This window comes from Papio anubis, chromosome 4 (genome assembly GCF_008728515.1).
Source record: "Papio anubis isolate 15944 chromosome 4, Panubis1.0, whole genome shotgun sequence".
NCBI classification, from domain to species: domain Eukaryota; kingdom Metazoa; phylum Chordata; class Mammalia; order Primates; family Cercopithecidae; genus Papio; species Papio anubis.
Genome location: NC_044979.1, coordinates 176,869,145 through 176,881,839, shown reverse-complemented (window position 1 = coordinate 176,881,839; position 12,695 = coordinate 176,869,145). Strand labels below are relative to the sequence as shown.

At 53.6% G+C, this 12,695-nt stretch overlaps 1 protein-coding gene across 9 annotated transcripts in view; it reads right to left on the bottom strand.

Annotated features, from left to right (window-relative positions):
* The window catches only part of MX2 (MX dynamin like GTPase 2), a 44,014-nt gene that overhangs the window by 25,273 nt on the left and 6,046 nt on the right, over positions 1-12,695 (bottom strand). For 3 of the 9 annotated variants that reach the window (XM_003895463.5, XM_021935502.2, XM_031665750.1), the window contains exons 2-5: positions 4,486-4,805; positions 3,659-3,851; positions 1,675-1,809; positions 535-689 (exon numbers count right to left, since the gene is read on the bottom strand). In XM_003895463.5, the coding sequence (XP_003895512.2) occupies positions 535-689; positions 1,675-1,809; positions 3,659-3,851; positions 4,486-4,734 (732 nt within the window). In that variant the 5' untranslated portion in view covers positions 4,735-4,805. Of the gene's footprint in view, positions 1-534; positions 690-1,674; positions 1,810-3,658; positions 3,852-4,485; positions 4,806-4,904; positions 4,929-7,095; positions 8,624-8,653; positions 11,977-12,024; positions 12,160-12,194; positions 12,471-12,527; positions 12,551-12,695 lie in introns of those variants that run through there. The other 6 variants (XM_031665753.1, XM_009202221.4, XM_009202223.4 and 3 more) reach the window with 6 other exon arrangements.

The window sequence follows — 12,695 nt, the reverse complement described above, 5'->3', positions numbered from 1 at the left end:
CAGGCGTGTGTCACCGTGCCTGGCCTTATGTTTAGATGGGTAGGTTGTTGGCAGAGAAGCCACAGCCCTGCTGTTGGCTGACATGTGTCCTTGTTGCCTGGTCGCCCTCCCTCTCCCCTGTGCCTCTCCTGCCCCGACCAGGACCACAGTCCACGTTCTGACTTATGTAACATTCATTTTTTAAAATATTGGCAAAATGGACAGATTTCATGTAAAAATCCAAATTTCTGCCCTCTTTTGACTGTCAGCACAGCTGGTCACACTGGGCTCACAGTCCTGAATGACTGGGCAGGGCGTGCACTGTCCCATATGCCTGCCAGTCCCGCAGAGTCCACCTCTCTTTTTTCTGTGACTTGTCAAGCCCGAGTCGGAACCTGGGCATGAGGCCCCCACCTGGGCCAGTCTTACCTGAGACTCCATCCTCATCCCTCAGTGTAAAGGCTCCAGGAGGTGCACCAGGACTCTGGACTCCGGGGACCTCTGACCCTTCCCCCACTTCAGCTGAACTCAATCCCAAATTCCAGAAGGGCTCACCTGCAGTCCGATGTCCCGGGGCTGGTTGCCCACAGCCACCCTGGCGATGCCGGGAAGGTCAATGATGGTCAGGTCTGGAACCTCAGGGGAGGTGATCTCCAGGCTGATGAGCTCATGGCTGATGCCCAGGCCATTCCCGGCCATGACGTTCTGGGCTATGGGTGAAATTGGGGTGAAGACTTCTCTGTTTGGGAAGGGAGCCCTCCAGAAAGTCATTTGATCCAGGCAGACAGGGGTTCTCTGGGAAAGGGCTGAGCCCATGGGGTCATCTAAAGGGCTCCCGCTCAGGCACTGAGTTTGCTATCCAGTAGTGCAAAAGGCCTTCCTTGGACTTAGTTCCTCACTGCAGGGAGTCTTAGTACATTCAGGGTTGTTTTTCCATCTATCCTGGCTGAGTCCAGGATGGGCCGTGCAAGTAGGATAGGGGAGAAGCCTTTAGGGAGAGTGAGAGGCTCCAGTGCCTGGGGCAGGCAGGGCTGTGCGCTCCAAGGGACATAACCACCAGGGCCCATCGGGGTACAAGGCTGTGGACTGCAGGAGCATCTGAGCATTTTTTTGATCAGCCATGGCCAAGAACAAGCATTGGGAAACTTGTCCCACAGCTGGGTGAGCGGGGTCTGCATTTGGAGGGGGTGCTGGGAGGAAAGGTGGCCACAAGGTGGCTGGCCAGGGTTAGAGCTGAGCTTCAGGAAGACAAGCCATGGTTGTGACAGCTGGGGTGGGACCAGGGGTCCTGCAGCAGCACTTCCAAAGGGGGCGCAGGTGACCTGAGAGCCAAAGAGCGAGTAGGGATTGGGCAGGTGAAGAGGAGAAGCCTGGAAGGAAGAGAGGGCGAGTATCCTGTGGAGTGGAGAAAGCCTGGGCTGGGGGAGGAGAGGCCGGGCAAGGTCAGCCACGTGGGCTGCAGGCTGCTAAGGGAAGCCACCAGAGGGTCCTCAGCATGGGATGGCTCGATGAGCGGGGACCTGGACAAGGACCTGGAGGGATGGTGGAGGTGACAGCAATGGGGGCAGCCCCATGTGGGAGCACATGGAGCTAGGAGGTAAGTGGTCACTGTGGGGGTGATTTGAGGAAGAGAAGGAATCGAGGAAGTGAGAGGAGCAGCTGTCAGATCTGAACCTTGGAATGACGTGGGCCCACCTTTGTGTATCTCCTTCTCCACCTGGCCAGGGTCCTGCAGCTCTATCTCGGTGTTCTGGTAGCTGATCCTTCCGGCCCACGCCTTGTAGGGCTGCTTTTTCAATTTTAGCACCAGCGGACACCTGGTTACAATTCCTGAGTGAGAGATTCCCCAAACATCCTCAGTTTCCTTTAAAAGAAGTGGCGCTGGGCCCTTTGCTCCCAGGACCTGCCCTGCTGTCCTCAAAGTCCTCGTCTGAGCTTTCTGACTCTCCCTGGGGCCTGGTAGTAGGTGAGGGGTTCCGGATTGAGCAGGTGCAAAGGGGCACAGGTCCCTGGGAGGTGCTACTGTCCTTGGGAAGTGTTCGCTACCAGACTAAGCACCCTGAGCTCTGATGGACATGAGCAAACGGCTGTAGCCACAGTCCCCACCACAGCTGCAGCCCCCACCACACTGCCCAGGAAGTGATGGTGGTGGACGCTGGGGCTCTGGCACATGTCCAGGCTCTCCGTCTTCCTGCAACTGGAGTCAGCATGTCGGGTGTCTGCCCCAGGCTCTGTAATTGTCCCAGTGGGCAGCCCTGGTTAGGGTGGGGGTGGGGGACAGCAGGAATGTGGAGCAGTGAGACCCATCCAGGAGCCATGGAACCCTTCTCAAGGAGTGGGAAGAAGGTGGTGAGAGCCTGGAGGAGAAGCCGGACATCCCGAAGGAGGGGCAAGGGGAATCCTGACAGTGCCCTTTGAGGCAGGATCCTCCGATGCCGCTGAAGCCAGGAAAGGTGGGAGCGGTGCTGAGTTCCTTGGGGTGGGGGCCCTCACGCTCCTGCCATGAAGCCCTGAGAACCCGTGTCCTTTGTCCCGTGCCTATAGGGAGGTATTGTCCCACCTTCCAACTAGGCGACTCGCCCAGGGGCCTATGCTTGCCGTCTGGCATTCAGGCTCTCCACTCTGGAGTCTCGCCGCCCCAAATGCTGAACCAAGAGCACGGAGGAGGACTGGCCGTCCCACACCCTTACTCTCTCCTGCCTTGTGCCCAGGCTGATGGGCATCTTACGGGACACGCTGGGTAAAGGACCAGGCTGCAGGTGGCAGCAGGGAGGCCAGGGGAGGGGCACTCTCCCAGGCTCACTGCGGCTTTGAGGTTGCTGCAGAGGGGTGTGGAGGATCCGGGCAGCCTTCCAGCAGCCCCACCTTGCTCTGGGCAGCCCTGGAGAAACCGTCAGATGCCTCCCGCCTGCCCCAGGGTTCTGGTTGGGTTGAGAAGTAAGCAGCAGCGGCAGGAGAGCGGAGCCAGGGAGGAGAAGGAGCTGGGTGCTCTCTGCTGCCGCCGCACCTGCCAGGGCCCCTGCACACTGCTCCTTCTCGGGTTCTGGAAGCTGCTCCCCTTCCTGTCCCACCCCCTTCTTGCTGGCTTCCCCACGCCCTGCTTATCCCATTGTAAAAACTCCTTTCTAAACACTCTCCAGTACCCACTCTGAGGGTAGTGCCTTTATAATTATCCTTTATAATTATTTTATTAAATTATAAATGTACAACAGCTTCTTCACTGTACACAGATTTAAAAATTTTTGTCCAAGGAAAAGATGTCTTATATCACGATCCTAAATAAGAGATTTTCAAAACATTGAGAAAATTCTTTAAGAAGACTTCACCTGTCACCCAAAGCATCAATTTAACCCTATCAAAGAAATGTTTCTACATTCTTACAAAGACCACTAGGAAGAAGTGGCAAGGTCCCTGGACCTGACTGACACACAGGCAGTGAGAGCTATTTAAACATGTATGGGGAATCCGGCCCCCTGCCACCAAGCCTGAGAGGCTGCCCTCCTAGGGCCCTCCCAGTGGCCTGTCTCTCCCAGTTTCCTGTCTCTCCCAGAGGCATGTCTCTTCCAGAGGCTGTGTCTCCCAGCAGCCTGTCTCTGAAACCTCTTGGTGCCTGGGGAAGCTTTGTGGCTTACAGGCGGCGCTGCTTGCTGCGGAGGGAAGGTGGTCCATTGGAACTTACCGCTGCCTCTGGGAAGGGCAACTCCTGACAATGCCTCCAGCACGGAGCTCTTGCCCGAGCTCTGGTCCCCAATGACGGCGATGGCTGGCAGGGCCAGGTCCTGCTCCACACCCAGAGCCCGCAGGGAGTCAATGAGGTCAATGTAGGGGCGCACCTTCTGCTCGTAGTGGCTGTGCAGGTTGTTCTCGGGCCCCTGGAGAAGGCAGAACAGATGCCACTGCCTTGATCCCTGGTAGGGTCCCTGGTGTCATGGGGATGTGTGGCAGAGTTTGTGCAGCTATGATGTTAGGTGGGGTTGCAGACAGGAGGTGAGAAGGTGGATGGAGGGGTGCCGCTGCATGCAGGGGCCCTTCTGTTCTGTTCCTATTGAGGCCTCACTGGGGCAGATGCTGGGAGGATTTGGCTGCAGGTGTGCAGGGTGTGCCTGCCGGGAAAGGGCTGGGAACCCTGAGCCAGGAAGACGTTCCAAGAGGCAGAGGCTCCAGTCAGAGGAAGAAGAGGTTCTGGGCCAGGGCACTGCAGAGCTGGGAAGGGTGGCAAGTGGGTAGGGTGGCAATGTGATGGCTGCAGGGGAAGCTGGAAGAAAAGCTCCAGGAAGGGGTCCCACACACACAGAAGCCCCCAGACCCACGTCACAGCAGCCCATTGCTGCAGGAGAGTCTGTGTACATTCCTGGTACTTGATGGACATGACTAGGAGAGCTGGAGACACCAGCTGTGCTGGAGGAGCAGACTGGCTGGTCCTATTATCGTGGTGGGCTTACACGACAGCCCTCTGCACCAGCAGCCAGAATGCACCCTTTCCAAACGTCCCTCCACCGGGCTTACCTTTGCCCTTGGTTGGCTCATGTTTCCTGGTAGTGGCTGATTGTTCAAAGTGAGCAAGTTGAAGTCCTTGGTGAGGAAAGCAGGGTCCTTCTCTACCCCCTGCCAGTTTGGGGGAAACGTCATTTGTGGTGGCACTGTGCCGAATGGCGGTGGCTGTTGCTGGAAGAAATTCATTTCTTTTTTCAGGGAGCGTTGGGAAGAAAATTGATTTCTTCTCCGGTGGGGCCAAGACTTGTGGGCCTTAGACATGTGCTGTCTCCCCGTCAGAGCTGGGGGATGCTTTCTCTGCTACTTGGCACCTCCAATCTTCCTGACAAGCTCTGCAAAGACACAAGAGGGGAAGCGGCCCACAGGTCACCAGAAGTCCTCCCCAAGGTGGCACTTTTGCCAACCCCTCCTCACCCCACCCTACAACCTACCCTCTACACACAGATGCAGAGACCAGGGGTCCGGTGCAGGTCCCCTGTCTGCCGAAGGGGCTCTTGGCAACCAGAGAGCACAAGTGGATTTCTACCGGCCCGGGCTTGGGGAACAGGGGGCAGTGGACTCTACATTCCCAGTAGAGAGTCTCAATGTTCCTTTGTTACTTGTTGTTGTCGTTGTCGTTGTTGTTTTTGAGACAGGGTCTCACTCTGTCACCCAGTGGGGACTATAGTGGTGCCTTCAGGGCTCACTGCAGCCTCAACCTCCCTAGACTCAAGCAATCCCCCTGCCTCAGCTTACCGAGTAGTTGGGACTAAAGGCATGCACCACCATGCCCAACAACTTTTATTGATTGATTGATTGATTGATTGATTTTTGTATTTTTTATAGAGATGGGTTTTTGCCATGTTACTCAGGCTGGTCTCAAACTCCTGAGTTCAAGCAATCTGTCCGCCTCAGCATCCCAAAGTGCTGGAAATACAGCAGTGAGCCACCACACCCAGTCTCCTTTGTCACCTCTGATGGTCTGTGCCATCTATGGCATCAGGCCCCTGTGGCCAGGACCAGGCAAGAGAACCATTAGGTGTGCAGAGATGACAGGCAACACCTCCTGGGCCTGCTGGAAGCCAGACCTGGCCTCACACCCAGGCTTGGCCAGGCACTGGGGGAGTGTGGGAGAAGCAGGTGTTCAGCCCCAGTTCTCAGGCTGTGGCCTGCACTCAGATGAGGGCAGCATTGTGCTGAGACATACATTTAAGTTTCACAACAAGTCTATGTATTTGGCCCTTATCTGGCTTTTCAGGGTCAAGAAACTGACATCTGGGAGGGCCAGTGACGTCTAAGCCAGGACTCAGAACTGGGCCTGTGCTCCGGGGAGGAGCCCCCCACACTCTGGCTCGCACTGTATCCCCCTTTCCTCTAGTAGTAAGGTGGATCCAGGAGGCTGAATGGTGTCCCCACAGTCCCCCCAAAATTTATGTTCAACTGGAACCCGGGAACATGACTTTTTTTGGAAAAAGACTCTTTGCAGATATAATTAAGGTGAAGATTTTGAGATGAGATCATCCTGGATTTAGAATGGGCCCTAAATCTCATCATAGGTGTCCTTATCAGAGACAGGCGGAGGGAGATTTGGGACACAGAGACCTCTACACAGGGAGAAGAACCTGTGAAGACAGAGGCAGAGATTGCAGGGCTGCAGCCCAGGCCAGGGAATGCCAAGGCCTCTGCCATAGCCACCAGGAGCTGGAAGGAGAGCACAGATTCCCCCGGGGCCTCCAGAAGGAACCAGCTCTGCCGACAAGACACCTTGATCTGGGACATCCAGCCTCCAGGGCTGTGAGAGAACCAATGCGTGTTGTCTAAGCCACTGTGTCTGTGGTCTTTTGCCATGGCAGCCTGAGCAGACTCATACAAGGGTATGAGTCTGAATGTGCCAGGCACTTTCCACCACGTGAATATCATGGTGACCAAGTCAGACCAAGCCCTCACTCCAGGCACACCATCCTAGCAGGGACATGCCAAAACAAATACACCAACCAACAAGGGACTCCAGGTGATGATGGAGTGTCTGGAGAAAGACAGGTGGTAGGTTTGAGATTCTGGGGTGAGGGTAACTTGGGTGCCCACTGGAGGGTGTGCTGGGAATGGGCAGAGGAGCAAGGCTTGGAGGAACTGGGGACCAGTCTTCCCAACAGAGGAAATGCACATGCAAAGGCCCTGAGGTTGGAATGAACTCAGTGAATAGGAAGATGGTCAGTGTGACTGGGGAAAAAGAGGGAGGACCAAGGCTTGCAAGATGTGGGCAGAGGCCTTGCATTGCACGTGGGTGTGAGGGAGGCCTTTGGAGGGTTCTGAGCTGGAGAGTGGCGTGATGGGCATCCTTGAGGATAAGGAGACCAAGTACAATAAAGGACACAACCCTGGATCAGGGAGGGCATGAAGAAGAGATAAGGTTTACACATGGTCAGAGTCCTGGGGCTTTGGGACAGTTGGGCCAGGCCACAGGACTCAGGCTCTGTACTACTGGATCTCATGCTTCCAGAGCTTCTCCCTCGAGCAACCTGCCACATCCGCTACCTGAGACACCCGCTGGCTTTCAGCATGGCAGCCTGGAGGAGTGGGAAGCTAGCCCCGGGGCAACCCCTGACCCGGAGGGACCTGCAGACAGCTCCCTCCTTCTCCCACCTCTCAGATGGATGTGCTTCCATGTGGCTCATTACAAGGTGCACGTAGGATGGAGCCCAGTCATCCTCGTGGGGTCTGCTGTTGGGGCCTTCGCCGTCCCTGCTCAGCAGCCCAGACCTGACTCCTACTGCCCGGAATCCCAAAGCCATGCACGAGCCTCTAAGGAGGCTCCAGCCAGCGAGGGGCAGGGCGGGGCTAGACCGAGGCAGACTGTCCTCCACAGGCAGGGTACAGCACCATCTCCCTAAGACAAGGCCTGCAACCTGGATTTAGGATAAAGAATTAGAAAGCAGGGTTGGGGCCGTCCAGCACAAGGGCTGTGCATGGGACCCGGAGCATGTGCTGAAATCTCTCTGGGTGTCAGTTTCCACATCTAGAAAATGGGGCTGACCATTCCTCCTGAGGATGTGGGAAGGTTCCATACAATTACTTATATAAAGGCTCAGCAGCGTGCCAGACACTTGTGGCTCAAAGACTGGGTGCTGGTACCAACACTGTCATGTGTGGCGCTGGTCTCTCCGGAGGGGATGCTAAGCTTCTCACCACCCCCTTTCTTGGGAGGGCAGGGCTGCTGGGCCTGCTCAAGCTGAGAGCAGGGACTGGGCTGTGCAGGAGGTGGTGCTTAGTGAGTGTGTAGAGCCTGTCCCAGGGCTGGCTCCTGCCTGGTGTTGAGGAGGGGCTGCGGCATAGCCACCGAGGCCCGGCTGGGAGGATGCCTGCCTGTCTCTGTCTGTTTTTTTTTTTTTTGTTTGTTTGTTTGTTTGTTTTAAGTTCAAGAGTCTGGGAAAGCAAGGCCTGCTTGAGGTTTGGTGCCTAGCTCTCTTTCTGTCTTTAAAGTCCTCTTTTCTCCCGGGGGGTGCTAAAAGACAAGCCTAGGGATAACACCCTTTGGGAAACAATGGCAGTGGGGGTGGTGAGAGCCGACTGGATTCTGGATGCTTTGAAGTCCTGGTCAACGAGTCAGCTAATGGCCGGCTGTGGGGTTGAGGGGCAGAGGGGAGCTGGGGAGAGCAGGAAGATCTGTGGCCAGAGCAGCTAGAGGGGAAGCCGCAGAATTCCAAAGGGCCTCAGGCTGCCTGGAGCCTGGAAGGCCATGGCCCGTATGGGCTTCAGCTTCCAGGACACTGTCATCCTAATGACCACTCCCACTACTGCCAACAAGGCACAGAGAGGGTGTGGCTCACCCAAAGTCACATCGTGCATTGGTGACAGCCAGGGCTCCTGGGCCTGGCAGACACCCCTCTTGCCACACCCAATTTATCTGCCTAAGCTCCATGGCTCCCCTGGTTGGGTCCCTTGCCCTCTCTGAGCCACAGTTCCTGAGTCAGTGTAAGTCTTCCTCCACTCTGTAAACATTCACTGAGTGCCTGCTGTGTGCTGGGCTCTAGATACCCAGCCGGGAGACATTGCCACCATTTGTAGAGCTGAGGATCTGATGGGGGAGGCAATAGTCAAAAGTTGCATTCCCAACATCTGCACGATACCTTTCCTGATGGATTCTGCCTATTTCGTCTCTCTCCAGCTGCAATAAGGCCCCCAGGGAGGCAGGGATTTTTACCTGTTTTTTTCATAGCTGTACCTGCAGCTCAAAGTACCTGGCATACAGTAGGAGCTTAATAAAGGCTGTGGAGGAAAAAACAATAAAAATGGCAAAAGCATTTATTGTATAGGAAACTGTCATTCACCCATCAAAATGTTCTATCTCCTAATGTGAGATATAGCCCAGTGGATAAGCTGTAGTCCTGACTCCAAGTCACATTATTTTAAGAGATAAAAAAATAAACATTTATACCGAGAATAGATGAGATGGGCATTTGGAGCTGCTTATGATTTGGGGATGCTATGGAAGCATGTGATTGTCCACATCAAAGGAAGGGATCAGTAACTTATTAGAAGCTACCCAGTATCCAGAGGAGGTACCAGATACTAAAGTAGAAGCTTTTAGTTGAGAAGCCATCCCAGAAGTCAAGGGCAATGTCCTTATTGACTTCATGTTAAAAAGTAGCTTTAAATACTATATTATAGTTCTAAAGTAGTAATTGATATCTACCCATCAAACTTTCAGAAAAAAAATTGGATCCATTTATAATTGACTCATAATAATCAATGCAAACTTCTGGCAAGTAATGTTGGCAATCTCAAAAATGCTTTCTCGATAAAGGTGGAATCTGGTCATCTCAGGACACCTGCCCGTGAGTGCCATAAGCCTTCCTAGCTAAATTACTCCATAATTGTTTGCATCATGGAAAAGGTAAATTAAATGTTACATGCAATGCATATTGGTCAGGAAATTTTCTGGAATTGGCCTAGGAAGTGGTAGAGTCATATCTCATCTGCAACCAATATAACCCAGGCAAGACTGTGAAGGTGAGACAGGATTCAGAGCCATGGGTTCATGATTGCAAGTCTACCTCTTGCTAGACTTTCTGTTCTCAGCATGGATAATACCTATCTTCCTGTCAAAAGATTGTGGAATTACTGTCCCGGAGGGTCCTTCTTCCAACACAGACACTTCACTGTGTCTGAATCGCCCTCGGTGTTCACAAAATACAAAATCAATCACAAAACGAAACTGAAATTCCCTAACTATAAAAAGCCCTCCATCTCTCTGGGCCTTGAGTTTTGCCACCAGCTTTATTGGCCATGCAGTCTTCGCCTCTATCTGTAAGCAGAAGATTACTCCTTAACTCCTAGGTCGAGGATATAATAGGCCATTGGCGTGACCATCTCTGAGTGCTTAGTCCGGCGCCCCATGAGATCATAACGGGATGCTGTACATGACCAGAAGTAACTTCAGCAAGGCCTGGCTCCGCTCCATTTCATGTACACAGTAAAGCATTGTCAAGGATTAGCCTCACACATGAAGTCTTGTGCCCAAAGGAAATGGCAGTCAGAGGAAATGCCAGCCAAACTTTTTCTGAACTCCAGCTTGGTCTGGGTCCGCTGGAAGAGACCTCAAGGCAAAAACTCTTCAGACCTCTTTGGAAGGAGCCATTTCAGGTCCTCCGAACAAATGCCAGGGCGGTCAAGATCCAAGGTGTGGACCCAAGTGCTCACGAGTCAGTAGAAACAGGCAACAAACCCAGACCAACGGGACGGCTCCAATGACCTCAAACCAGGACTAACCACAAAACCTCCAGATGCAAAAACTAAGAGCTGTGGACCAAGCAGACGGCTTTTAGAGTGGGCAGCTTCCACTCCCGATGATGAGACCAGATAATGATTGAACTTCTTGTGACTTCCACCACAGTGGTTTTCTTTGTGTGCATTTTTAAACATTATATTCATGGCTGTTCTCTCTTTTTCAGGATCAGATTTCAATCCTGCAACCACGTTTTATAATTTACTTGTTCTTGACTTCTTCCTCCCTCCTTTAGACCAAAGCACATTTTCTCCTAACCCACCCCAAGAATGACTCAGCAGTCTGTTTGGAAATCTTGCCTCTTGCTGGATCTGCCACCCATTTCTAACTCCAGGAACCATACAAACCATGGGCATTCCCTTACTGAATTCCATGCCATATATTTTCCAACACATAATTCCAACACATAGTTACCTTAAGATCCATAAAATAAGTATTCTTATGCCCACACACACATAGGCTGCCATAATCACTCCTACCATAAAACACAACCGGCATGGCCGGGTCTGGGGGAACGATCCTGCCATCAGGATCCTGCCATCAGGATATGACCATCCTGATGCTTTTCACATCCCTTTAGATCTGCTCTTGATTTCACTAAAGGTAGTATTACCACAGACTTATATTTCTCATGAACAGTCATGATTTTTGCTTCCAACTCTTCTCCACTCACGAAATACAATTATACAAACAATGGAACCATTTGCAAGAGGTACATGCATGAAGAAGAATGTCCACGTGCAGGAAGGCAAGATTGTGAAGTTGCCAAAGTGGTCATCACTGTTTGCTGAAACAGAGCTCACGGGAAACTTTTATCCTGAACATCCCCACACTGTCCCATCCCAACTGTGCCATGTGAGGGCCCCTTTCCTTACATGGTGCCAATGCACCCCCATGCTGGCCTGAGGACCATCATCGTACTTTGGGGGCTCCTAGTGATACAATTGCAGGATTCAGCTCCTGTCCTGTCCCATTTCATCTGCTCTTCACAGCTTTCACAGAAGTAGCTTTGCTGGAAGAGTTAGAGCCGCAGGTTCCAACAATTCACTTGAGGGGCTTTGACCTTGGTAGTGGTTCCTGACTCACGGCTATCACAGGCTTATCCCTTGCTCTGGCTGGAATGATACAGTCCAGGAAAAGAACCTTTATCTACCTGCCACAGTGGGATGGACGACCACCCAGCTTTGAGCCACGCAAGTCGGCGCCCGAGCTCTGGGGAACACTTCCTGTTGCTTTGTTACCCTTGTCGAGTCTAGCAACACAATCTCCAAATACAAACATTGGCTTTCCAAATTAGAGAGCAGAGCTTGGAATATTTTCCGGCTAAAGGCAGGCTGAGGGGGATGTGGGCTCCCTGGAAGTTCCCAGACTTTGCTGATGGTACTGTCCCCTGCTAGATGCACAGCCATGGCGGGGGCGGGGGCGGGGTGGGGGTGGCAGGCAGGGAGGTACCTGCAGTTGTGGAGAGAGGAGAGTGACTGACTACAAGGCTCCGTGCTGGGTGCAGCATCATCCCCCATGCAGGGTGATCCTGGCTTCTACCAAAGGTGGCTGCTGAGAGTGCCCTGCAGGGAAGGCCCCTGGGGCACCACAGTCCCAGAGCAGCACCTCACTTCTCGGGAATACCCCTTCCAGAAGCCCTGAGGCCAGCCCCACACGCCCATCTGCTGGCCCAGCAGCTCTCAGCAGCTTTCCTCCCTTGGGACAGAGACTGCTTACACTGCTGGGCTCAAAAACCTGCCCCATGCCCCGGCCAGCCTCATCCCCACATGTCACCCTGTGCTGACCTGCACTGCTCCCTCTGCAGCAGAATCTTCACTCAGACCCTCTGTCTCAACCTTTCCTAATGAGCTTCTGCCCTGTCTTGCATCCTCCCCCCGCAGCCTCAGACGGGCGAATCTTCCAGCAGAGCCAGCTGTTCCTGGGCTCAGCAGCCCCACCCAGGGCCCCCACTCACTCGCAGGAAAGACCATGGTTGTGTGAATGGCCCCGCGGCCACTCAGCCTTCAGCCCCTGTTCTCCAGCCTGGCTCCCAGAGGTCCAGCTCCACAGGCCTCCTGCACCCCCCTCCTCCCACGGGGGCTGAAAGCACTTCCTGTTTTCAGAACTAGCCCTGGGTTCATAAAAAGTTTTCTGATGTGAAATCTGTGAAACCAGAAGGGCTAGGCAGCAATTTTATGGGATCACTGAGAGATGGCACAAACAGCTCCCAGCCCTGTGGAGACTTTCTCAGGGGGTACAGGAGGGCCTGGCCAGGACCCAGCAGCTCAGTGTGCCTGCTGGCACCCACCCTAGCAGCTGAGATCTCAGGTGGCCTCACTCCACCTGTCTGTGTGGGAGGGAGCCTGGGACTCTGAATCCCCAGTCACAATATCCTTCAAAGGCTGAGAGCTGGAGCCAGCTGCCTTTGGTGACGAAGTCAGGAACAAAAGTGAGTACTGATGGGAGGTGATAACTC